Raw genomic sequence first — 27,914 nt, forward strand, 5'->3', positions numbered from 1 at the left:
GCAAGCCACTGTATATTGAATGCTCTTTGTGCATGTAAGTACAACTCATGCTTGAAGGCCACTCTGTAGTTATAAAGTAAGTGACCTAAAATATCATTTTTGTTTTTACATATTAAGTAACTTCCCACTAAAACTCCTTTCCTCCTTCTTTCCTATACGCCTGGGCCATTTAAGATGGGGAAGGTCCCAAATTGGGCATAGGGCTCTGGTCAAAAGTAATGTACTATATAGAGAATAGGATGCCATTCGGTAGGCAACCATGGTGTTTGTACCATGCAGGTGGTCCTAGTGGTCTGTTCCCCCTGATTCGGCTGTTTCAGAAAACCCTGGTCTAATCCAACCAACCTGGTCAATATTTTCTTTGGTTTTCCTGAGCGGTGCACACATAGCCCCCTCGGCCCCCTAGCCCTCCGGTCTAATGCATTCCAATGAAACCACATATGATTGTACGGCTGGACTATGTCCCTCATGCCCTCTCCTGTGTTTGTGTGTTCTGTTTTTCGTGCAACCAGAACCAGCCTAGTTGAACTAGCTGTCGGAGTGCTGGTTTAAACGATCTACATGGGCATGCAGACAGTGTGTTATTAAAACAACAATACCTCACGATAACATGATAATATACAGTCTGAATAGGGGGAGTGAGGCGCTATTCAATTACTGCAGTGGCTTGGTTTACTCTGTCAACTATGGAGCACTGAGTAAACTCTCTTCAACTGGAATAGGATATTCATACAAATAGAGCTAGTCACACACAGACCCAACTGGTGTAGCTGAAAGACACAATAAGACAAGACAATACATAACACTAACACACTGTTATAATAGCCCACTGTGCTAAATGTGATGACCTTGACAGGATGGGCCAGATACACTGTGTCTCTACCCTGCAGTTGTGATGATGAGACACAGTCTGAGCTGAGATGAACTCAAGAGCAGCCCACAGTCACAGTTAGGATTGTGCAGGGATGCAGTGTTAGTTCATCCATGCTCCCATGCAGTATCATACCCTTTCACTGAACCCCCACCCCACACTACCCGACCTGTCCCACCTCAGGTCCCTCGGGTTGGCTTACCGTGTCTGGGGGTCGTTGGCTGGAGGGATAGGGCCGTGACCCTGGAGGTCCGGGACAACTGGAGACGCCATGTTGCTCCTGCTTTTGACCACTTCCTCCTTCCTGAAGCTCTGGCGAACAGGCGAGGAGCGCTCCAGGGGAATGCCGCCATGAGGGGGTGGGGCCCCGTGGATGTCAATCATCCTCACTTCTGCCATCCTGTGGGGGGAGGGGGGCGGGGTCTTGGAGCCCAGCGTGGGCAGCTGGCTGTCTCCGTACTTCCTGGACTTCTGGCGGTAGAGTGAGGTTTGTTCCATGGCCTCAGTGGGGCTGGGCCCGCTGTAGGAGCCTGTGGAGCGGATGGAGGCGCGGTGGTAGCCAGCCAGGCTGCCATGGTCCACCATGTCCCCAGGAGGAGGGTGCCCTCCATGGGCAGGGCCGTGGCCCATCCTCCCCTCGTGGAGAAGGTACGGGTCAGCATAAAGCCCCTCTCCCCCTCTCACCAGGCTGTGACTCTTACTGCCTAGGTCCTCATCGGGCTTGACGTCCCGCCTCTCCAGGATGGCGCTGGGGCAGGGCGACACGGAGCGCACGGGAGGGGTGGCGTTAGAGATGCGCTCCCGGGGCATAGTGGCGCTGCAGGGCATGGACCCCGGGCGCGGGCCGAAGGGGATCCGGGAGGGCGAGGGGGGCATGGAGTGGGCCGTGGTTGGGGACAAGGAGCCCTGCATGGGGTGGTGTGGAGGGTGGCCCATAGGGGGATGTCTGGGGGGGTGCTGCCCATCTCTGCTGGCGTACATCATCTCTCTGTGCATCTGGAGGAAACCAAAAACACAAAATCATGTTATTATTACTTTACAAATTAGTCTACCGTGTTTACCAAACACAGTAGCGTGTCAGTGGAGGGTGAAGTTGCGCCACTAATGGTTAAGGTTAGGAGTAGGGGAGGGGAAGCTGATCCTAGAGCTGTACCTAGGGAAAACTTCACCTTGGCGCATCAGGTGTCACAGCCCTCAGGTAGTCGGCCATGACACCTCCCTCTGCATGTCTAGGAGCTAGAGAGTTTGTTTATATATATATATATATATATATATATATATATATATATATATATATATATAAATTATATATATATATATATATATATATATATATATATATGGAGCGAGTCACCCCCAAACACACCACGTCAGCTTCCCAAATGGCACCCTATTTCCTATGTAGTGTACTACTTTTGACAAAGGCCCATAAGGCTCTGGTCAAAAGTAGTGCACTAAGTAGGGAATAGGGTGCCATTTGGGATGCAAACCATTACTCTCTAACCCAGTTAGGACAATAAGCCATGAGAACCCAGGGATTATTGTGTGAATAACTCCCATCTAGGGCTGTTCTAAGGCTTGACGTGGTGCGTGTTATATTCACAATGTCTGCAATTACCTCTGCCTATCTGTGTGGCCTTATCTGTCCCACTATTGTTTGTGGAGATATGGTCTGATGAAGTTCGACTCACCTAAATTAAAAACATTTGCATCTGGCTGGAAGTGTGCGGAGACTTTTTCCTGTTTCTACAGTTTTGCCTTTACAAATCAGCTCTGGGTGTGCGGTAGATTCCGCCTATTATATAAAACGGGTACCAACATATTTAAAAAAAGAGATCTGAAGTTGCTAGCAAAACGAGCTGGTCGTCCATTATAAAAGTTCTAAGGAAAAAGGGTTCCCATGCAGGCAAGCTTCTTCTCCTTTGCTAGCTAGCCAACTAAAGCTAACACAGAATCACAAGCAACATGTGATAACATGAAACTACATATGTGAAAATGTCATGTGAAGTCATGTGATTTTCCACATGTGAAATCATGTGTTTTTTCTGTAAGCATGGCATTGTGGAGAAAACACTGCAACATTATCGGACAGGTCGGAGAGGCAGGCAGCAAGGTTTAGACAACCCCCAACTGTTGCAAACCAAATGCTAGCCTAGTCGCATGGGGAAATAATGTCTAGACACTATTGTCCAGGGGAGATTAAGTTTATAAATTGCCTGGCTGGGCTGTGGGACAGTGGATAACTCAAAATGGGTTTGGTTTCGGTTCTATAATTTTTTAAAACATTAAATGTATTATGAAATAATGACATTACAATGATTTTAGAGCTTTTTAATGGAAATTCCAAAGCCAAAAATAGTAAACATTCAATTGCCAAAACACTAAAAATATTCCATTGTCTCTGTCAGGTCTACATTGGTTAAAAATCTGTAGACAAATAGGAAATTACTATGAAATAATACAATATTTCAGTTGTGTATATTACTATTTATTTGATTACTTTTAATTCCTTAAAGTCATCATCTCCCAGACCATCTAACGTTATCTATGCGCTCCCCATATGGTACTGTCTTTAGTCATCCTATTTAGCTAGCCTGCCTAAGTATGCTGCATAGTTGTCATTCAAAGAAGATAAGGCATACTTTCACAAACTGTCTCTGTCCCGCTCGTCATTGTGTCTATGTGAATCTAACCTAACGTAGCAGGCGTAAAAGTGTATCCATCCAGCGATCTGTACATAATGACGAGATGCACGTCTCCGCTCTAACAATGGGAGTCATTGTCCCAAAGCCGGGAAGGCAGGCGACAAGCTTAGGTCCAAAATAAGCCCATAGAAACACATTGGGCTTATTTTGGACAGATTTTGGCCAGAGAAACACAGGCGCAATGGATTATGGTCATTGTAGTTAATTACCACGTTTCTGCCCTGAACTAGGTTTAATATTTGCTTAATGAAAACTACAACTCCCTTCAGTCCAGCGTCCCACATAGTTCTTGACTTGATTTCTCTCGTGAATGATTTGATTTCTCTCTAGAGAAATGGCGCGTTGCGCTCACATGGAATTCAAGTAATTGAACCGACGTCAGTCAATTAGTTGTTTAATAACCAAAAAACAAAAACAAATGTTGGTTAATCGCTCAGCACTAGTTGACAGGCATTACCCGGGGATTGTTGTGAATAACTTCCTGCTATCAACCAATCAGCATCCAGGATCCAAACAACCTGTTTCATAATTTATGTTTAGAGAAAATAATATCGCATCAGCACATTCTCAGGGTGAGAATACAGTTGATCTTAAGTTCTGTTAAGGAAACAGGGATACTTTCCCCCCTATCAATATTTTACTAACATTTCACAGACACCCCACATAGACTATACCCCCAGGCTTCAAAAATAAGTTTTGACATGAAAACAAGATTTTGGGATAAGATAAGGTTTTGGGATTTTGGCAGCATATTCCCATTTATTTTAAGCTAGGTGATTACCTTGAGTGTTTCTTTAAGGTTCATGCAAGCTTGTGAGCTCAATTGGCCTTGGTTGCTGATAACAGTGTGCCTTTAAAAACAGCCCACATGTGAAAACACTGAGAGAGAAGGATTTAAAATATGTGCCTACAGGCAGGAAAGAAGTAGCTGGTAAATTAACAACAGGTTCCGTTGTCTGGCACAGTCTTTTTAAACAGGCAGCAAAACAGGCAGCTTGGCCTGCAACGACCACCCATGAAGGACCCCGGAGTACCTGTGGACTTTGAAACTATGAAACAAACTTAATTCAGCTACAGTTGAGTTAAAGGAAAGGCATGACTGAAGCAGTTCTCTGATTTATGGAGTTAAAAGTTAAAAATGGAGGGCAGAGAGTATGCAGAGATCTTTAGACAGAGGAATGTATGGGTCAGCGTTGTGAGAGAGAGTTAATTTCTTCAGGATGCACTACTACTGCTGTGGTGTAGTGGTTGTTGTGGCCAGCCACCTGCTTTGGAGGCAAATTAATTGTCTAACATCAATCTAATTATCTGATCCGAATCAACACATTGCTTCCACATACTTTACATACATACTTTCTGTTTCCGTTACAGGAGCCTGGGGTTACTGTAGCTTAAACGCAGTCCCCCACTGTACTGTACTATTACATACTATCTTTATACAAGCATCAACATGTTCACAGCTACCTGTTTAGTGTGTCAATACTGGTAATCCCAATATTATGTTCTTAGAAGTCATGTTTCGCACACATGGCCAAAATGATGGCTGTTGGAGATGTTTTGTATACAGTGACTTTCTTTGACTTGGCTACTATTATGATCTCTCTCTACGTGTTTTGTTGTTCATACTTGAATAATCCACTTTCATCTTCCTGCTCTCTTTGATTAAACACTAATCCCACCATTAAGATGATTTCATATGGTGATTGTTTGATGCCCCACGTATGACCATAAAGAGTTCACTCTGAAGTCAGACAGTTTAAATGTGCCCTTGCCAAGGTGGTAGTCAATGTATAAGAGAAAGATATTGCCCATGAACTGTCATCATAACAATAAATAGCCCTATTTGCTCACCCAAGGACTCCAGTGGAGACCAATAGAGATACAATATGTCTCAGACCTGCTGTCCTTCTAATGAGAACCTTAAGGAGGCAGTGGAAAGAGAGAGATCGAGGTCTTTAAAAAGTCCACATTAGCCAAACTCAAACCAAATGTTCCCAATTTCACTGCTTGTTCACCGCCCATCTTCTGATGTGTTTATTTATTTATTAAAGGCAATGTTTTATATGTCTGCGGACAAACCTGGAACTCCTGCCTTATAAGGTCATGAAAATGAAATTGCTAAGTGGTCTTGCAAGAGGATGAAAGGAATTGCATACTTCAGGTAACAATTGACAAGCCATCACAGACTGCATAGAACAGCTGTGCTTGACTTCATACAACTACTTGGGGCCTTTTCTTTGTTAGGATGCGTATGTGGTACTATGTCCACCTTGGCAAAGAAGAGAATAATCCTATTAAACCATCAGAGAAACAGTTTTAACATTGAGCATTTCCAAGAGAGGAGACGTGAAAACATTTGACTTTGACAGTGAGTGTTTGAACTCAGTAGCTTGCGCTTTCCATTTGTCTCTATTACACGTTGTTCCATAGCCTTTGAATAGAATATTCCCGGCCAGACTTTTCTCGAACATATATAAATAAAGACGGTGTGTTTTCACTTATCAGCCAATGAGTGAGTTTGTCTTTGTTAGCTGTGAATCCAGCCCAGTCTGAGTTTTTGTTCAGGCTTTAGTCTCTTTTCACCTCTCTCACACACATCAGATGTCACACCCACCCTATTATACTGCTCATCGCTGTTCACTTCTAGAAAGAACCATTCAGTAACATGAAACATGACTTATGTATTTTATACAGTATCCTGTATCTTTCTTAATGCATGCCCGTTGATAAGCCTTGTGGGGAATGTTAGAATCTTTTAGAATTCCCCTTCTAGATTTAGTTTTGGTTTCTACAGTTGACCTATGACTCATACCTGAAGTGAACAATGGCTTGTTTGTTACACCTAGAAGCAGGAGGATTAATTGTTTGAGGCTAGCATGTGAAGACAATTATCCTTCTCACCATGATGTTGTCATCGTTCTCAATGTCCAGCTATGAAGACATGAGAGTACTGGTATGGAAAGGTGTCCTATTTTTGGGGGGCTTCCTACTGAGTTATTGAAATAGAAGGGATGGAGTTACAAGCAGCCCTTCTCACTGCCCAACTCTGACCTATTATAGTGCACACCTTGGGACACTTTAATACCTACCCCGTATTCTGATAATGACACTAGATAGATTACCTTTCTGACTCTGGTAAGAACATTACAAACAACAGATTATTTTTTGACTAGAATAAAACAGTGATGCCTATTTAATAGGCTACTTGACTGTCAGGCATATATGGCTTATGTGCAGTGGAAGTTATGTGTTTTATTCCAGTCACCTCTGTTACAATTCCCTGATGTAAATGAAACATCCTGTCTGGTCTGCATGCAAGCATACACTGTAACAGAAAACTGTAAATTATACAGTAATTTTTTGTATTATACTGCAGCATACTGTACATGATGGTGCATTGTGGGAACATTTTGTGGGTGGGGAAGAATTGCTGTATTTCAAATGGTACTGTAATTCCACCCCACAGAATACATTACATTACTGTATTTTTAGAACGCCAAAAATCTTTTGACCACTAGTGGTGCATGTTATTGTTGTTTCTGGCTCATTAACATATTTTGATGTGTGCCTTGTAAGAGGCTATATTTGTTGCACCCGTGAGTGAGAATGCTGTACCAAATTAACTCCTCTGTGGTTATAGTGCCCCATCATTTGAAAATGTATAGGGAACAGTTTGGAGTGGCAGCAAGTCTTAAACCTTACTGGTTGAGCATTTTGCCATGTCCTTTTGGTCAGTTTTGCCCTGTAGTCGCTGCCAGTTTGGAAGCCTTTGTTAAGGCCTGTAGAAGTGCAAGTGATATGAAACACCAACTATTCATTAATATTCTGTAATGTTTGTAAACACTTTACCTAGCAGCCAACATGCAACAATCCCTTTTAATTACAGTAAAATACTGGGAAATACAAACCCCTCCCATCAATTAATTAAATAATTAACTCCGATTACGGTAGCATTAACTTTTTACAGTATAATACAGTACATTTTACGGTATTGTACTGTAATATGAAATACAGAATTTTACTTGCCACTGAGCTGCCTGTAAGCTACTGTCCAATTCACAGTAACCCCTTTACAGTGTACTAATTATTGATGCACACATGTAGTCACCATATGAGCATGGCTAACACTAACTTATTTAACCCCACTAATTTAGTTAACCCCCAACACATCTGGAAACAATCTCTTAGAGGAAAACAAAACAAATGGAGACCAATAGAAGAAATGAGATCTCACTGATTTCTTTAGAGAAGACAGGACAATGGATAGCCCTGCTGAGACATGCAGCAGTGTTCTTCCACTCCAAATACTGTGTTTAAACAGGTGCAGGCCTCATTTGGTTACTGTATTTGTCCTTTTCCTAGAATGCCAGGGTTTGGTTTCACAACTAACACAAGGAGGCATCAGAAAGGCTTGTTTGTCTCTAACATGTTTTAGAAAAACATCTGCACTCTCAGCTTCACATCTGTCAAGAATAAAGCCACTTGTGTGTGTGCATGCATGCACAAATTTGCGGGTGTTATAATCTCGTGTTGAGGTAAAAAGTCTTATATCTGAGTGTTGATTCTAGAGGGATTGAAATTGACGTCACCTTCGGTGAATAAATGAAGTGTTAACCAGGTGGTGTTGTTGTTACACAACTGTGTTGAGTTCATTGAGTTCATAGTCCCGTGTAGCTCAGTTGGTAGAGCATGGCGCTTGCAACACCAGGGTTGTGGGTTCGATTCCCACTGGGGACCAGTATGGAAAAAAAACAATTTATGCACTAATTGTAAGTCGCACTGGATAAGAGCGTCTGCTAAATGACAATAATGTAATTTCTGTTAACTCTCTAGAGTGAAAAAGACATGGGAGGGGCCTCATTATCATATTTACCAGCATGCTTTGTTGCAGGTTGTTTTAATATATATGTTTCTGCATGCACATTGATTGATTAATTGATCTTATACTACACAAAGATAAATAACCTACATTTTTCTAAACTAATCCAATCTGTAAGTGGTTTGACTTATTTCACCCATTATTGAGATGGTTATGCCAGTTTAGATGGTTTAGGTCAGGGTTCTTCAATTCCGGTCCTGGAGGGCCGAAACACCTCTGTTTTTCATCCTCTCCTTCTAATCAGGGGCTAATTCAGACCTGGGACACCAGGTGAGTGCAATTAACTACCAGGTAGAAATAAAAATCAGAAGTGTTTCGGCCCTCCAGGACCGGAATTGAAGAACCCTGGTTTAGGTAGTCTCATTTATCAACCTTCTCTACCTGGTCCCTGGAAGAGGAAGAAAGATTGTGGAAAGAAGCACGCTTGTTTGAAATGGAAAAGCGTTGCGGTAGCTATTGATTACTGGGGTAGCAGTAAATGTGAAAGTTGACCAACTGAAGCGGAAAATTCCCGGTGTTTGTGATAATTGTCGTTTGGTGCGACGCAGACAGGGTGGCGTGAGTGGTGAAACAGAAGAGTCATTGTCTGTTCTTTTGAGTTTTGATGTTGAGGCTATGCCTGACAAAGTGATGTGAGGATATATCCTGTATCCTGTACAAGCTTTTGTGCCGAATACATTACTTTGTTTCAGGTGTCAAGCTTATGGGCATGTGGCAGCAGTGTGTAGGAGGGAGATTCCTAGGTGTGAGAAGTGTGCAGAAGGGCATGAGACAAAGGACTGTGTAGCATTGGGGAAAGTAGTGATATGTGTTAATAGTAGGGGTTCCCATGGGGCTGGGGATCAGAAATGTCCGGTGCGAGAGAGGCAGGTTGAGGTTTAAAGGGTTAGAGCAGTGCAGAAGCTGTCATATGCTGAGGCAGTGAAGAAAGTCGAGGAAGATGTCTCAAAGGGGAGGGATCCTGAGAGGAGTGGTGTGAGTAGTAGATCTGTACCAGTACAGAGTGATAAACCAACAAGTGATATACAGTACCATTCAAAAGTTTGGACACACCTACTCATTCAAGGGTTTTTCTTTATTTTTACTATTTTCTACATTGTAGAATAATAGTGAAGACATCAAAACTATGCGATAAAGCATATGGAATCATGTAGTAACCAAAAACGTTTTAAACAAATTAAAATATATTTTATATTTGAGATTCTTCAAAGTAGCCACCCTTTGCCTTGATGACGGCTTTGCACACTCTTGGCAGTCTCTCAACCAGCTTCATGAGGTAGTCACCTGGAATGAATTTCAATTAACAGGTGTGCCTTGTTAAAAGTTAATTTGTGGAATTTATTTCCTTCTTAATGCGTTTGAGCCAATCAGTTGTGTTGTGACAAGTTAGGGGTGGTATACAGAAGATAGCCCTATCTGGTAAAATACCAAGTCCATATTACGGCAAGAACAGCTCAAATAAGCAAAGAGAAACGACAGTCCATCATTACTTTAAGACATGAAGGTCAGACAATACGGAACATTTCAAGAACTTTGAAAGTTTCTTCAAGTGCAGTCGCAAAAACCATCAAGCGCTATGATGAAACTGGCTCTCATGAGGACCACCACAGGAAAGGAAGACCCAGAGTTACCTCTGCTGCAGAGGATAAATTCATTAGAGTTAACTGCACCTCAGAAATTGCAGCCATAATAAATGCTTCACAGAGTTCAAGTAACAGACACATCTCAACATCAACTGTTCAGAGGAGACTGCGTTAATCAGGCCTTCATGGTCAAATTGCTGCAAAGAAACCACTACTAAAGGACACCAATAAGAGGAAGAGACTTGCTTGGGCCAAGAAACACGAGCAATGGACATTAGACCGGTAGAAATCTATCCTTTGGTCTGATGAGTCCAAATTTGAGATTTTTGGTTCCAATCGCCTTGTCTTTGTGAGACGCAGAGTAGGTGAACGGATGATCTCCGCATGTGTGGTTCCCACCGTGAAGCATGGAGGAGGAGGTGTGATGGTGTGGGGGTACTTTGCTGGTGACACTGTCTGTGATTTATTTGGTATTCAAGGCACACTTAACCAGCATGGCTACCACAGCATTCTGCAGCGATACGCCATCCCATCTGGTTTGCGCCTAGTGGGACTATCATTTGTTTTTCAACAGGACAATGACCCAACACACCTCCAGGCTGTGTAAAGGCTATTTGACCAAGAAGGAGAGTGATGGAGTGCTGCATCAGATGACCTGGCCTCCACAATCACCCGAACTCAACCCAATTGAGATGGTTTTGGATGAGTTGGACCGCAGAGTGAAGGAAAAGTAGCCAGCAAGTGCTCAGCATATGAGGGAACTCCTTCAAGACTGTTGGAAAAGCATTCCAGATTAAGCTGGTTGAGAGAATGCCAAGAGTGTGCAAAGCTGTCATCAAGCCAAAGGGTGGCTAATTTGAAGAATCTCAAATATAAAATACATTTTGATTTGTTTAACACTTTTATGGTTACTACATGATTCCATATGTGTTATTTCATAGTTTTGATGTCTTCACTATTATTCTACAATGTAGAAAATAGCAAAAATAAAGAAAAACCCTTGAATGAGTAGGTGTGTCCAAACTTTTGACTGGTACTGTATGTTTCAGTAAGATTGGATATTTAGCATTTACAGTGCCTTGCAAAAGTATTCATCCCCCTTGGCGTTTTTCCTATTTTGTTGCATTACAACCTGTAATTTAAATGGATTTTTATTTGGATTTCATGTAATGGACATACACAAAATAGTCCAAATTGGTTAAGTGAAATGAAAAAAAGTATTATTTCAAAACATTCAAAAAAATTAATTATGGAAAAGTGGTGCGTGCATATGTATTCATCCCCTTTGCTATGAAGCCCCTAAATAAAATCTGGTGCAACCAATTACCTTCAGAAGTCACATAATTAGTTAAATAATGTCCACCTGTGTGCAATCTAAGTGTCACATGATCTCAGTGATACACCTGTTCTGAAAGGCCCCAGAGTCTGCAACACCACTAAGCAAGGGGTAACACCAAGCAAGCGGCACCATGAAGACCAAGGAGCTCTCCAAACAGGTCAGGGACAAAGTTGTGGAGAAGTATAGATCAGGGTTGGGTTATAAAAAAATATCAGAAACTTTGAACATCCCATGGAGCACCATTAAATCCATTATAAAAAAATGGAAAGAATATGGCACCACAACAAACCTGCCAAGAGAGGGCCGCCCACCAAAACTCACGGACCAGGCAAGGAGGGCATTAATCATTTACATTTATGTAATTTAGCAGACGCTCTTATTCAGAGCGACTTACAAATTGGTGCATGCACCTTATAGCCAGTGGAGTGGGATAACCACTTTACAATATGTTATTTATTTTATTTTTTGGGGGGGTGGGGTAAGGGGGGGTAGAAGGATTACTTTATCCTATCCCAGGTATTCCTTAAAGAGGTGGGGTTTCAAGTGTCTCCGGAAGGTGGTGAGTGACTCCGCTGTCCTGGCGTCGTGAGGGAGCTTGTTCCACCATTGGGGTGCCAGAGCAGCGAACAGTTTTGACTGGGCTGAGCGGGAACTGTGCTTCCGCAGAGGTAGGGGGGCCAGCAGGCCAGAGGTGGATGAACGCAATACCCTCGTTTGGGTGTAGGGACTGATCAGAGCCTGAAGGTACGGAGGTGCCGTTCCCCTCACAGTTCCGTAGGCAAGCACCATGGTCTTGTAGCAGATGCGAGCTTCAACTGGAAGCCAGTGGAGTGTGCGGAGGAGCGGGGTGACGTGAGAGAACTTGGGAAGGTTGAACACCAGACGGGCTGCGGCATTCTGGATGAGTTGTAGGGGTTTAATGGCACAGGCAGGGAGCCCAGCCAACAGCGAGTTGCAGTAATCCAGACGGGAGATGACAAGTGTCTGGATTAGGACCTGTGCTGCTTCCTGTGTAAGGCAGGGTCATACTCTCCGAATGTTGTAGAGCATGAACCTACAGGATCGGGTCACCGCCTTGATGTTAGCGGAGAATAACAGGGTGTTGTCCAGGGTCACGCCAAGGCTCTTTGCACTCTGGGAGGAGGACACAACGGAGTTGTCAACCGTGATGGCGAGACCATGGAACGGGCAGTCCTTCCCCGGGAGGAAGAGCAGCTCCGTCTTGCCGAGGTTCAGCTTGAGGTGGTGATCCGTCATCCACACTGATATGTCTGCCAGACATGCTGAGATGCGATTCGCCACCTGGTTATCAGAAGGGAGAAAGGAGAAGATTAGTTGTGTGTCGTCTGCGTAGCAATGATAGGAGAAGCCATGTAACGATATGACAGAGCCAAGTGACTTGGTGTATAGCGAGAATAGGAGAGGGCCTAGAACTGAGCCCTGGGGGACACCAGTGGTGAGAGCACGTGGTGCGGAGACAGATTCTCGCCACGCCACCTGGTAGGAGCGACCTGTCAGGTAGGACGCAATCCAAGAGTGAGCCGCGCCGGAGATGCCCAACTCGGAGAGGGTGGAGAGGAGGATCTGATGGTTCACAGTATCAAAGGCAGCAGATAGGTCTAGAAGGACGAGAGCAGAGGAGAGAGAGTTAGCTTTAGCAGTGCGGAGAGCCTCCGTGACACAGAGAAGAGCAGTCTCAGTTGAATGACCAGTCTTGAAACCTGACTGGTTTGGATCAATAAGGTCATTCTGAGAGAGATAGCAAGAGAGTTGGCTAAAGACGGCACGCTCAAGAGTTTTGGAGAGAAAAGAAAGAAGGGATACTGGTCTGTAGTTGTTGACATCGGAGGGATCGAGTGTAGGTTTTTTGAGAAGGGGATGCAACTCTCGCTCTCTTGAAGACGGAAGGGACATAGCCAGCGGTCAAGGATGAGTTGATGAGCGAGGTGAGGTAAGGGAGAAGGTCTCCGGAAATGGTCTGGAGAAGAGAGGAGGGGATAGGGTCAAGCGGGCAGGTTGTTGGGTGGCCGGCCGTCACAAGTCGCAAGATTTCATCTGGAGAGAGAGGGGAGAAAGAAGTCAAAGCATAGGGTAGGGCAGTGTGAGCAGGACCAGCTGTGTCATTTGACTTAACAAACGAGGATCGGATGTCGTCAATCTTCTTTTCAAAATGGTTGACGAAGTCATCCACAGAGAGGGAGGAGGGGGGGGATTCAGCAGGGAGGAGAAGGTGGCAAAGAGCTTCCTAGGGTTAGAGGCAGATGCTTGGAATTTAGAGTGGTAGATAGTGGCTTTAGCAGCAGAAACAGAGGAAGAAAATTTAGAGAGGAGGGAGTGAAAAGATGCCAGGTCCACAGGGAGTCTAGTATTCCTCAATTTCCGCTCGGCTGCCCGGAGCCCTGTTCGGTGAGCTCGCAATGAGTCATCAAGCCACGGAGCAGGAGGGGAGGACCGAGCCGGCCGGGAGGATAGGGGACATAGAGAGTCAAAGGATGCAGAAAGGGAGGAGAGGAGGGTTGAGGAGGCAGAGTCAGGAGATTGGAGGGAGAAGGATTGAACAGAGGGAAGAGATGATAGGATGGAAGAGGAGAGAGTAGAGGGAGAGAGAGAGCGAAGGTTGCTACGGCGCAATACAATCTGAGTAGGGGCAGAGTGAGTAGTGTTGGAGGAGAGCGAGAGAGAAAAGGATACAAAGTAGTGGTCTGAGATTTGGAGGGGAGTTGTAGTGAGATTAGTAGAAGAACAGCATCTAGTAAAGATGAGGTCAAGCGTATTGCCTGCCTTGTGAGTAGGGGGGGACGGTGAGAGGGTGAGGTCGAAAGAGGAGAGGAGTGGAAAGAAGGAGGCAGAGAGAAATGAGTCAAAGGTAGACGTAGGGAGGTTGAAGTCCCCCAGAACTGTGAGGGGTGAGCCATCCTCAGGAAAGGAACTTATCAAGGCGTCAAGCTCATTGATGAACTCTCCAAGGGAACCTGGAGGGCGATAAATGATAAGGATGTTAAGCTTGAATGGGCTAGTGAGAATGTCCACTTGGGAGAGATGAGGATTCCTGTGCCACAACCCCGCTGACCAGATGCTCTCGGGGTATGCGAGAACACATGGTCAGACGAGGAGAGAGCAGTAGGAGTAGCAGTGTTTTCAGTGGTAATCCATGTTTCCGTCAGCGCCAAGAAGTCGAGGGACTGGAGGGTAGCATAGGCTGAGATGAACTCTGCCTTTTGGCCGCAGAACGGCAGTTCCAGAGGCTGCTGGAGACCTGGAACTCCACGTGGGTCGTGCGTGCAGGGACTACCAGGTTAGAGTGGCAGCAGCCACGCGGTGTGAGGCGTTTGTATAGCCTGTGCGGAGAGGAGAGAACAGGGATAGACAGATGCATAGTTGACAGGCTACAGAAAATGGCTACAATAATGCAAAGGAGATCGGAATGAAATGAACTAAACATCTGGGAAAGCGAGAGAGCGGGGCCTCCCTCACTTACGTTTCACTGAAACACCCAAATATAACTCTCCCAACTTCCACCTCAGAAACTATAATTGTTGTAAACTACAGCGGTTCAATGTTTTCTAGGAATAGACTAACTTAGTTTATTCAGCTAGCTAACTTGGTACAGTATTCTTCCGTGAAAACCGTCCAGGGCACCGAATCCTATGACGCCACAGCCAACTAGCATGCCAGCCTCCAACAACACGGTTTAGCACCAATACTCGGCCACAACAAACCACCAGTGTGTCAACACGCCAAGCAGATCATTCATGTCCGTGTCCAACGTTGTGTAAAGTTTTGGGTTAGTCCCGACAGCTTGAGCGAGTCCGTCGTCAACTTTTTCAGCCAGTTAGTTAGCTAGAATAGTTAGCATACTAGCTAGCCATTGCTTTCTGCCAACGAAACCCTCCTCCCACGGCACGAACACACAGAGAAAGCCAAGATAACGTTAACTAGTCACCCATGTCCCAAATTCCCTTGAATGACTCTGGTTACCAGTATGTAAAAACAAAACACAAATGTAGGTTATAACTTACCCCTAGCAGCTACTGTTAGCCAGCCAAATGCAAAGCTAGCCACTGAATCGACTCAGCCAGTTCGCGTCTGTTCGCTAGGTCGTTCCAGCTATTGTCTAGTTAGCTATCCAGGTAACAACAAGCTAGCTACATTTCGAGCACAGTAGCTACTAACTACCTAACGCCAATGCTTCAGACAGAGAGGCAACAAAGAGACCAAAGATAACCCTGAAGGAGCTGCAAAGCTCCACAGCGGAGATTGGAGTATCTGTCCATAGGACCACTTTAAGCCATTCACTCCACAGAGCTGGGCTTTACGGAAGAGTGGCCAGAAAAAAGCCATTGCTTAAAGAAAAAAATAGGCAAACACGTTTGTTGTTCGCCAAAAGCCATGTGAGAGACTCCCCAAACATATGGAAGAAGGTACTCTGGTCAGATGACACTAAAATTGAGCTTTTTGGCCATCAAGGAAAACGCTATGTCTGGCGCAAACCCAACACCTCTCATCACCCCGAGAACACCATCCCCAAAGTGAAGCATGGTGGCAGCAGCATCATGCGGTGGGGATATTTTTCATTGGCAGGGACTGGGAAACTGGTCAGAATTGAAGGAATGATGGATGCCACTAAATACAGGGAAATTCTTGAGGGAAACCTGTTTCAGTCTTCCAGAGATTTGAGACTGGGACGGAGGTTCACCTTCCAGCAGGACAATGACCCTAAGCATACTGCTAAAGCAACACTCGAGTGGTTTAAGGGGAAACATTTAAATGTCTTGGAATGGCCTAGTCAAAGCCCAGACCTCAATCCAATTGAGAATCTGTGGTATGACTTAAAGATTGCTGTAAACAAGCGGAACCCATCCAACTTGAAGGAGCTGGAGCAGTTTTGCCTTGAAGAATGGGCAAAAATCCCAGTGGTTAGAGATGCCAAGCTTATAGAGACATACCCCCTTGCAGCTGTAATTGCTGCAAAAGATGGCTCTACAAAGTATTGACTTTTGGGGGGTGAATATTTATGCACGCTCAAGTTTTCTGTTTTTTTGTCTTATTTTGTTTTACAAAAAAAATATTTTGCATCTTCAATGTGGTAGGCATGTTGTGTAAATCAAATGATACAAACCCCCCAAAAATCCATTTTAATTCCAGGTTTAATTCCAATTAAGGCAACAAAATAGGAAAAATGCCAAAGGGGGTGAATACTTTCGCAAGCCACTGTATAGCAATGGTTATCAACTGTACTGCAGGGATGGAACGTAAGTCGCAGAAAATTGAGGTTGTGGTGGCAGCTGCAGAGAGGTATTTGTCCACTAAAATGGAATTGCTCCTGAGGGTTAAACAGTGAAGAAGCTGATAAGAAAGCTCATTTGAAGTGGATTGCATAATGTGTGTGTGTATGTGTGTGTGGGTGTGTGTGTGCATGCATGTTTAGTGTGTGTCTGCACGCTTCAGTATTAAAGTGTGTATATGACTTTGCCCAGTCTGTATTGAAAGGGAAACCTGCCATAAGCTAATGGATCAATTACATAAAAACAATTGTGCAGTCATTATATATCATAGCAAAACATTTTAATGGATCTAATTTGATTCATTTGTCAAATTTAAGAAGAGAAAGTATTTGCAGACCAGCCACTACAAATCCACTTTAGTTTTTTTATATTATACACTACTCAAAAAAATTGAGGGAACAATAAAATAACACATCCTAGATCTGAATGAATGAAATAATCTAATTAAATACTTTTTTCTTTACATAGTTGAATGTGCTGACAACAAAATCACACAAAAATTATCAATGGAAATCAAATGTATCAACCCATGGAGGTCTGGATTTGGAGTCACCCTCAAAATTAAAGTGGAAAACCACACTAAAGTGTCACACCCTGGCCCGGGGGACTCTATATGTTGAGCCAGGGTGTGTAGATTCTATGTGTTTGTGTTCTGTGTTGTAGATTCTAGTTGTTGTATTTCTATGTTGGCCAGAGTGGTTCTCAATCAGAGGCAACGAGTGTCAGCTGTTGCTGGTTGTCTCTGATTGGGAACCACATTTAGACAGGCTGTTTTCCCACAGTAGTTGTGGGATCTTGTTCCGTGTTGGTTGTGTTAGACCTAGGACGTCACGTTATCGTTTGTTGTTTTGTTTGTCGTGTGTGCACTTAAATAAATAAGTATGTTTGCATTTCACGCTGCGCCTTGGTCCTCCTCCTTCGATGATCGTGACATAAAGGCTGATCCAACTTTGATGTAATGTCCTTAAAACAAGTCAAAATGAGGCTCAGTAGTGTGTGTGGCCTCCACGTGCCTGTATGACCTCCCTACAATGCCTGGGCATGCTCCTGATGAGGTGGCGGATGGTCTCCTGAGGGATCTCCTCCCAGACCTGGACTAAAGCATCCGCCAACTCCTGGACAGTCTGTGGTGCAACGTGGCATTGGTGGATGGAGCGAGACATGATGTCCCAGATGTGCTCAATTGGATTCAGGTCTGGGGAACGGGCGGGCCAGTCCATAGCATCAATGCTTTCCTCTTGCAGGAACTGCTGGCACACTCAAGCCACATGAGGTCTAGCATTGTCTTGCATTAGGAGGAACCCAGGGTGTTGCAGGCAGCAGAACGTTCTCCACGGCGTCTCCAGACTCTGTCACGTCTGTCACATGTGCTCAGTGTGAACCTGCTTTCATCTGTGAAGAGCACAGGGCGCCAGTGGCGAATTTGCCAATCTTGGTGTTCTCTGGCAAATGCCAAATGTCCTGCACGGTGTTGGGCTGTAAGCACAACCCCCACCTGTGGATGTCGGGCCCTCATACCACCCTCATGGAGTCTGTTTCTGACCGTTTGAGCAGACACATGCACATTTGTGGCCTGCTGGAGGTCATTTTGCAGGGCTCTGGCAGTGCTCCTCCTGCTCCTCCTTGCGCAAAGGCGGAGGTAGCAGTCCTGCTGCTGGGTTGTTGCCCTCCTACGGCCTCCTCCACGTCTCCTGATGTACTGGCCTGTCTCCTGGTAGCGCCTCCATGCTCTAGACACTACGCTGACAGACACAGCAAACCTTCTTGCCACAGCTCGCATTGATGTGCCATCCTGGATGAGCTGCACTACCTGAGCCACTTGTGTGGGTTGTAGACTCCGTCTCATGCTAACACTAGAGTGAAAGCACCGCCAGCATTCAAAAGTGAACAAAACATCAGCCAGGAAGCATAGGAACTGAGAAGTGGTCTGTGGTCACCACCTGCAAACCAGTCCTTTATTGGGGGTGTCTTGCTAATTGCCTATAATTTCCACCTGTTGTCTATTCCATTTGCACAACAGCATGTGAAATGTATTGTCAATCAGTGTTGCTTCCTAAGTGGACAGTTTGATTTCACAGAAGTGTGATTGACTTGGAGCTACATTGTGTTGTTTAAGTGTTCCCTTTCTTTTTTTGAGCAGTGTATTTACATTTTAGCAGACACTTTTATCCAGAGCAATTAGGGTTAAGTGCCTTGCTCAAGGGCACATCGATAGATTTTTCACCTAGTCGGCTCAGGGATTAGAACCAGCGACCTTTCGGTTACTGGCACAACGCTCTTAACCACTAAGCTATCTGCCGCCAGTTTTCAGGATACTATACAGAATTATAGCTGTATCACTTCATGAGCAGGTCCTGAAATCTGTGATTGGTACATCCATTTTTTGACTTTTAAATAAATACATTGATTCTTGAAGAATATAACCGCTTTGTTGCTTTTTGAAACCCAGATTGCCTTTGTCAATATTGCCAGTGTCATATTTGCTGGCTCTGATGAGATCAAAGTCCATAGCCTAACTCATATGGTCTGTGTTAAAGGGATAATCTGTGATTCAAAAAACAACAAGGCAGTTTCCCTGGCCTTTAAAGAGACAGGCAACTTCATCTCAATCATACACCAGTGCCTGACCAGAACAAATAAACTCAAACCTTTGTGTGTGTGTATTTGGGTGTGCGTGTGAGTGCGTGTGCATGTGTGTGAAAAACAATGCCCATAGGTCTCCTGGAGTCGTATAATATAAGAATAACAATAACAACTGAATGACTAAAAAGCGCCCTAAGGAAAAGCAAAGCAAAAAAGGTGTTTTAAGATCTCTTTTAAAAATGTCGACAGTTTCGGCCCCCCTCAGGTTCTCTGGCAGGCTATTCCAGAGGCTAGGGGCATAGTAACTAAAGGATGCCTTTCCTTGCCTCTCCTTGCCTCTTTGTCCTAGGCTTTGGGATAGTTAAAATGCCAGTGCCAGAAGACCTGAGGGACCTACGGGGTACATAACTCAAAAGCATGTCTGACATGTATTGGGGTGCACAATCATGGATTGATTTAAAAACCAATATAATAAAATTCACAGGCAGCCAGTGCAGAGACCTTAAAACCGGCATAATGTGTGCTCTCTGTCTGGTCTTGGTCAGTACCCGTGCTGCAGCATTCTGTATGTTTTGCAGTTGACCAATGGCTTTCTTGGGTAGACCAGACAGGAGAGCATTACAGTAGTCAAGCCTGCTTGTAATAAAAGCAGGGATGAGTCTCTCTGTATCAGCCTGAGAGAGAAACAGCCGCACCTTGGCAATGTTCCTCAGGTGGTAAAAAGCTATTTTGGTCACATGGAGACTTCTCTCAGCTAGATAGATAAAGCATCGGAGAGGATTAGGGAGGACAGGGGTCAGTTGACCAGAAAGGATTTGGGGAGGAACACACAAGGAATGAGGTCTTTGCACTTTAGTTCCGCTACATCAGCAGGAAACCAACAGGAGGCAGCAGCCTTGTGGGAGATTAGCAGGAGATTTTGAGAAGAAAGGAAAAGCCTTGTGAATGGAGTTCAATTCCTTTCGGCAAGCTGCACTAAGGCACACACAAGGCTCCCTCGATCCCCCCGAAATTAGGCACGGAGAACGGAAGATCCCCCCCATAAACAGATTAAGGAAGAAGGGGGGAGGTAGGGAGGCATTCCGCTACCCAGACGCTGAGAGGGAGGGATGAGAGGGAGGACAGGAGAGAAGAGAAGAGGGGAGGGGAGGATAGAGGGAGGATGTGGGGAAGGAGGGTGAATAAGGGAGGTTAGGAGAAGAACAGGGATTATTAAGAGAGAGGAGAGGGGAGGATAGGTGAGGGTAGGATAGGGAGGGCCCCCATAGACAGTGTTATTTGTACATTAGACTAACTAGACTGGCCTATTCCCTACTGGAGCTGTTTCTGTGGGAACGGCTAGCATGTTGCAAATAATAATACCTGTAATAAATAAATGTACCTTTTTTACACAAGCACCACAGCAGGTGTGGACTTAGTAATTAGACTCACTTCTTCCTTTGTCCAGACAGGAATGCAATAAGGAAGACTGAACCATATCATCCTGTCATCTGTTGACAGGTTTACCCTACAGTAAGTCTGGGTCCAGGATGGAGCTGGTTCTATCTGCTGTAAACCCTCCAGATGCCCTGCTAGCCCGAGGTTAGACCAGGGGCTCACCTGGTTCAGTATCCCAGTATAGATGCTCCTCAGATGGGTCAGTACTCACCCTGGTGTCAACGTTGGTGGGTCTGGGGCCGTGACTGAAGGCCTGTGCTGGGTCCTTGTGGTACACCTTCAGGCAGGAGTGATCCGTGATATTCCTGTAGGGGGAGGGAGAAACGTCCAGAGGGAAATGAGGAGCCCAGAATATATCACTATTGGACAGCGGTCCCCTATACCCAGACATTGGCGTACACGCTGACATGTCTATGTCATACACAGTCCACAGTCTGATGTACTGGCTGTAATGAGCCATCATGGTGTTGTGTCCAATAGGCCCAAAACGTGTCCAGTGGTGTTACGGTGAAAAGTATTCCTCAAATAAATCAATAAAGCTACATCTCGTCTTTGTTTTCCGTGTCAATTATTGCTCATGTGCCCTCTACTACTGAGCCAGCCAGCAAGGAATGAACATGTGATCACTTTTACAGCCCTGATAAAAAAGGTTAGAGCTAGTCACAAAGTACACATCACACCACCGCAAGAACACTACAGATAGAGATAGAGCCAGAATACTTGTTTTTCCCTTTGAGCCTTCAAAATCACAGGAGGCTGCTGAGGGGAGGATGGCTCATACTAATGGCTGGAACAGAGCAAATGGAATGATACCATTCCACTCATTGCGCTCCAGCCATTACCACGAGCCCATCCTCCCCACGAGCCCATCCTCCCAAATCCTGTGTTTAAAATTGAGTATAATCGCCCATTTGCTGTAAGCCTGTATTCTACAGACATTTAAATATTTAAATATTTAAAATGTAAATGTAAAAACAGGTCCTGTATGCACTGTCAGTTCATTGTCCTGGGTATTGAATAGTAACTTATATGTATTGTTGGATTTTATGTAGTACCAGGATGTGGGCTAACTAGGTGAAGGTGATTGATGATGTGACTGTGTGTGGGCATGACTGTGAGGGCAAGAAACCCTTGTCACTGTTGTCTTACGAGTCATACCCCTCTGTAAAACTCAAAAGAACAGAGACGACTTCTTAACTAATGCTAAAGCTACATGTGCCTGTGCAAAGAGTCACTTAGTGCACAGAGAGGAGAAGACAGACAGAATGTGGCCACCTTGGCTACAGCTCACTCACTCACTTTAAATCTGCGGCTCTGGAACAAACAAGACTGTTTATGGGTTATTTTCCGTTCCTTTTGTCCTGCCAACTGAGCAGCGATGAAACGTGTCAAAACACATGAAATCGTCCACAGTTGAACTTTCCACTGGTACTGGACAAAAAAAACACACCCATTTACCTGACGTCGGTGAGCTCGTAGTACATGTTCCTCATGTCGTCTTTGACATAGACAGCCACACTGGGAGACTCCAGCATCTTCATGGTGAGCTGCTGGGGGAAGGCACTCACAAACAGAGCCCTGATGGTGTCTCCACTGGTGATTTCATTGGGCATCCGGATCTGCTTGGTCTCGTCTCCGTACTGCAGGTACAGCACACCTGGGGAGAAGAGAGGGAGGTGAGGGGGTTAATGGAGGGTGACTGAGGGGTTAATGATTGGTTGATGATGATCTGGTGGCGCTTACCCATGTAGCTACAGAGGTGTCACATCCGTGTTGTGTCAGTGACTTTGTCCCAAATGGCACCCTATCCCCTAGGCCTATAACTCCAGTGAATAGAGTGCCATTTGGGATGCATTGTGTATTTATGTACTATGGTGCTTGTCTTTGTGTATTGGGGCCCACCTAAATCGTGTGCAGTCATGTCCTATTATGTGCAGTCTGACATAAAGCACAAATACTACCTTTACTGTATTTACAATGATTAACTATAATATCTATACTGTATTTACAATGAGTAACTATAATATCTTTACTGTATTTACAATGAGTAACTATAATATCTTTACTGTATTTACAATGAGTAACTATAATATCTTTACTGTATTTACAATGAGTAACTACAATATCTTTATTGTAATTAAAATGAGAATTGAGATAGTGGTGATAAAGCTAAAGACCCATAAAACTATAAGCATTGGTGTGTATGTGTGCATGCCGGCGGGTGCATACGGTACGTGTGCTTATGCAGTTCGTAAGTCATGTGGGTTGTGTGAGGGTGAGGTTGATGTGGGATGGGGAAGGGAGAGGGCTGTGGCTGTGTGTTGTGGGTGGGAAGGGTGAGGTTGATGTGGGATGGGGAAGGGAGAGGGCTGTGGCTGTGGGTTGTGTGAGGGTGAGGTTGATGTGGGATGGGGAAGGGAGAGGGCTGTGGCTGTGGGTTGTGTGAGGGTGAGGTTGATGTGGGATGGGGAAGGGAGAGGGCTGTGGCTGTGGGTTGTGTGAGGGTGAGGTTGATGTGGGATGGGGAAGGGAGAGGGCTGTGGCTGTGTGTTGTGGGTGGGAAGGGTGAGCATCAGCAAAGCATCAAACAGACAAGACACTGAACTCCTGAACTCTGGGTGTGGCTTCTGTACTGCACTTCACCAAAGCATATGAAATACATTACACCCTCTCACACACAACACACCCTTGCCCACAGACAAAAACATACATTTTCAAAAGACTTGGAGCTTGACAACTTGACTGCTTTAAACATGTTATATGTCCATACAGGACAGTGCAAATAAAGAAGCCTGTGAGCTTGACTTTGTATCTTGTTTTCTAGTCAAAGCCTCATCATCTGACGTATTATAACAAATACACAGCTTATAATCACTGAAATAAGAGCTTCCTGTATACAACAGGGTACATACAGTACACATTGTGTATCATTTAGGATCCGTCACTCATTTCTATGTGTACGCAATAGGACTCTGGTCAAAAGTTGAGCACTATATGGAATAGGGTGCTATTTGGGACGCAAGCCTATGCATTTTCTCACCGGTCCTCCTCGGTACAGGTACTGTATGTAGTGTATACTGATAGAGAGGAGCTTTTACTAACTTGCAGTGGCTCCATAAAAGGAGCGGACCAGTAAAAACAACCAGATGTTTCCAATAATATTCAGTGCCTTGCAAAAGTATTCATCCCCCTTGGCATTTTTCCTATTTTGTTGCATTACAACGTGTAATTTAAATTGATTTTTATTTGGATTTCATGTAATGGACATACACAAAATAGTCCAAATTGGTGAAGTGAAATGATTATTAACATTATTAAAATATTGAAAGAATATGGCACCACAACAAACCTGCCAAGAGAGGGCTGCCCACCAACACTCACGTACCAGGCAAGGAGGGCATTAATCAGAGAGGAAACAATGAGACCAAAGATAACCCTGAAGGAGCTGCAAAGCTCCACAGCGGAGATTGGAGTATCTGTCCATAGGACCACTTTAAGCCGTACACGCCACAGAGCTGGGCTTTACGGAAGAGCGGCCAGAAAAAAGCCATTGGCCAAAAGGCATGTGGGAGACTCCCCAAACATATGGAAGAAGGTACTCTGGTCAGATGACACTAAAATTGAGCTTTTTGGCCATCAAGGAAAATGCTATGTCTGGCGAAAACCCAACACCTCTCATCACCCCGAGAACACCATCCCCACAGTGAAGCATGGTGGTGGCAGCATCATGCTGTGGGGATGTTTTCATCGGCAGGGACTGGGAAACTGGCCAGAATTGAAGGAATTATGGATGCCGCTAAATACAGGGAAATTCTTCTTCCAGAGATTTGAGACTGGGACGGAGGTTCACCTTCCAGCAGGACAATGACCCTAAGCATACTGCTAAAGCAACACTCGAGTGGTTTAAGTGGAAACATTTAAATGTCTTGGAATGGCCTAGTCAAAACCAAGACCTCAATCCAATTGAGAATCTGTGGTATGACTTAAAGATTGCTGTACACCAGCGGAACCCATCCAACTTGAAGGAGCTGGAGCAATTTTGCCTTGAAGAATGGGCAAAAATCCCAGTGGCTAGATGTGCCAAGCTTATAGAGACATACCCCAAGATACTTGCAACTGTAATTGCTGCAAAAGGTGGCTCTACAAAGTATTGACTTTTGCGGGGTGAATAGTTATGCACGCTCAAGTTTTCTGTTATTTCTTGTTTGTTTCACCCCCAAAAATATTTTGCATCTTCAAAGTGGTAGGCATGTTGTGTAAATCAAATGATACAAACCCCCCAAAAATCCATTTAAATTCCAGGTTGTAAGGCAACAAAATAGGAAAAATGCCAAGGGTGGTGAATACTTTCGCAAGCCACTGTAATAAAACATCCTACAGGCTCTTTTAAAGAGAGGGAGGACAAATCCGGGAAATAAAGGTGCTGAGCCACTCTATGGCACATACATCTATGGCTCTACTAGGATTGTCTAGTAACAACTTAACAAAGTCTGTTTTGATCTAACTCACTCCTCCTTAGTGAATTGTTATATTAGCAGTACAAGCCTGGCTTTTCATTTAGATGAATGACCACGCAGACCCTCCTAATACGACGTGTGTTATTCAATGACTGGTTGTGCGTCCACACAAAATAAAGGCATTTTTTAAGGAGTGGGGCAGTCCCAGTCCTTTTTGAGATTGATTGAAGAGATAGTAAAGTGTTGGAAAGAATAGGGTGAGTCAAAGGGCAGTATTCAAACCCATGCCGACTCTGGCATACATATGTGCCGAGGTCAGCGGCTGTAACCGCTGGACCACACAGGCCACACAATAGTGTACTATTTTTGACCAGCGCCCATAGGGACTATATAAGGAATATGGTGCCATTTGGGACACACACTTGGCTTCATATTCTATTATACATGGAATGAAATAAAAACTTTAATTAGCTCCTGAGACTTTGGATGGCTAACTTCTAGTACGGAGTCGGATTGCAGGACTGCATGTGGCCTCTGATTGTCTTCTTTCACTCTCTAAATCAGAACCAAATGGCGTGGCTGCACAGCAAATGGTCAGAGGAGAACATACTTTGTCTGCATCCCAAATGGCACCCTATTCCCTATACAGTGCACTACTTTTGACCAGAGACCTATGGGCCTTGGTCAAAAGTAGCACACTATAAAGGGAACAGGGTGACATTTGGGACGCAGACTTAGTTTCCAGGGCTTGCTAGGTTTTATGACAGTCAGATCCTATTCCAGACTCTGCTCTTATGCATCTCCAAATGGAACCCAATCACCTTCAATTACGTTCATTTCAAATGCAGCATAAATAGAGTTCTTTATTTCCCTCTCTTCTACAATATAAAACACAGTACAGCAATACATATATATCTAACAGATCTCCCAAAACAACTGCTACAAGACTGTAGTATAAATATTTTGTATCACTACTACACATCAGCTATAAGTAACATAAAGAGAATAGAGAAACTCACTTGAATAGAGTAATTCCAAGATGTCAGCTACTGTAGCTCCAATGTTGTGTTAAGGAGTCTTCTGACTGAAGGCACTACTTCTACCGGCACAGGGCTCTTAAGGAAGACCAGATGTCTCTGGGGACACGACTGTGTGTGGGGGGGAGGCTCTGGGGTGAAGCTTCCCCTAGGTACAGATTTAGGATCAGCTTCCCCTCCCCAATCCTAACCTTAACCATTAGTGGGGAAAATGAAAAGCTGACCCAAGATCAGCAACCAGGGGGCCACCAGAGGAATGCTGGGTAATATGCTCTCTTTTCTCCACCCCCTTCATCACCCCATAACCCACTCTGCTGGCATAATGCATTATCCTGCTGTGTGTGTGTGTGTGTACACATGCCTGTGTGTGCGGTCATATATTCTTGGAGATGTTTATGTACAATGTCTGCAATTCAGCATCTCAACCTAAGCAAGACGCCACTTTTGGCACAGAACAGCATGCAAAATGACTTCCTGTTGGTCAAAGGGGTGTGCTACCCATATGTGAACAACTCATTTAAAGGCACTTGAAGTAAATGAGATGAGTCAACCTAAAGTCACATTAAACTAAGATGTGTGTCCTCTGCTTACATTTTCAAATAAGCATTTTAAGAAGCCGTATCCTGTGAGGCTCAGAGGCTGATTACATGTTTAGTTCAGCAAAGTTAAATGACTATCTCTTAGAAGTAGCACTGTGGCATTGCCAAAGCTATGCAGCAGCATATTAATACAACTCTACACAACTGAAGGCGTTTGTCATATTGATGCAAATGAAGTGCCCTCTGCGTTGTTAACAAACCCCATTTCTAATCCTGTCAATAACAGTGTGTGCGTGTGTGCGTGTCTGTGTGTGTGTTTGTGTGTGTGTTAAACAGGATGGTATTTGTTGGAGGATTCTGTAATCTCGCTATGCTAAGGAAATTAATTCAAATTAAGGCTAGCAGCAAGCAGGCAAAGCAGGGGGGAGGGGCAAAGTATGTTTGTGTGTGTGTGTATGTTTGTGTGTGTGTGTGTGTTTTTAAGAAAGAGCTAGCAGTCATTGGTCTAGTTGTGGTTAATAGCCTTATAATCACAGTGTGGTCGTGTTGCGGTCCCCTACCTAGCGAGCGGTCCCTGGTTTGGTTGGTGGAGCGCACTACAGGCAGGCTGGCACGGGAGCGGCTGCCTCTGGTAAAGGCGGTGTGGGCATCAGCCTCTGACATGGTTTCCAGAGACTCCAGAGAGGCCAGGGAGAGGTGCTCAGGCTGCTCCCCTACAATGGAGCTGCTGGGGCCGTGCGCAGGGCTTCTGCTCTGGAGGGGAGAAGAGGAGATATACGGTCAATTAGAGGGATCATGATACACAGGAATAGGGTTGGAAAAACTCTGGTAACTTTCCCCAAATTTCCAGAAGTTACCGGAATATTGCAACCCTACATAGGAAACTAACACAAACTGAAACACAATTATTATCCTGAGTTATAGGACACTTTTGTCCATCAAAGCCACCACAACTCTGTGCTGCAAGCACCATTCTTCAACCAACAAAGCCATCTGAACCACACAATAGTGTTAATGCTTTTTTCTAAAGCTGCACTATGCAGAAATCCCTCCGTCATTTCCTGGTTGCTAAAATTCTAATAGTTCGCCTCATTCTACCATCTAAACCGCTATCTTTTCCATAATCAAAAATATTGTCTTTTCAGCTGTTTGAAGCTGGTGTACAAAACTGAAAGTAAAAGAACGGGAAGCATAGAAAT

The 27,914-nt window shown here is 44.6% G+C and overlaps 1 protein-coding gene across 11 annotated transcripts in view; it reads right to left on the bottom strand.

Moving 5' to 3' along the window:
• si:ch211-285f17.1 (sickle tail protein) overlaps positions 1–27,914 on the bottom strand; it is a 232,698-nt gene that overhangs the window by 23,615 nt on the left and 181,169 nt on the right. For 10 of the 11 annotated variants that reach the window (XM_041881111.2, XM_041881112.2, XM_045221196.1 and 7 more), the window contains 4 exons: positions 27,276–27,468; positions 22,141–22,339; positions 20,894–20,987; positions 1,074–1,867 (listed from right to left, as the gene is read on the bottom strand). In XM_041881111.2, coding sequence (XP_041737045.1) covers positions 1,074–1,867; positions 20,894–20,987; positions 22,141–22,339; positions 27,276–27,468 — 1,280 coding nt within the window. Of the gene's footprint in view, positions 1–1,073; positions 1,868–20,893; positions 20,988–22,140; positions 22,340–26,158; positions 26,243–27,275; positions 27,469–27,914 lie in introns of those variants that run through there. The other variant, XM_041881115.2, reaches the window with a different exon arrangement.

Source organism: Coregonus clupeaformis, chromosome 7, assembly GCF_020615455.1.
Source record: "Coregonus clupeaformis isolate EN_2021a chromosome 7, ASM2061545v1, whole genome shotgun sequence".
Classification (NCBI taxonomy): Eukaryota; Metazoa; Chordata; class Actinopteri; order Salmoniformes; family Salmonidae; genus Coregonus; species Coregonus clupeaformis.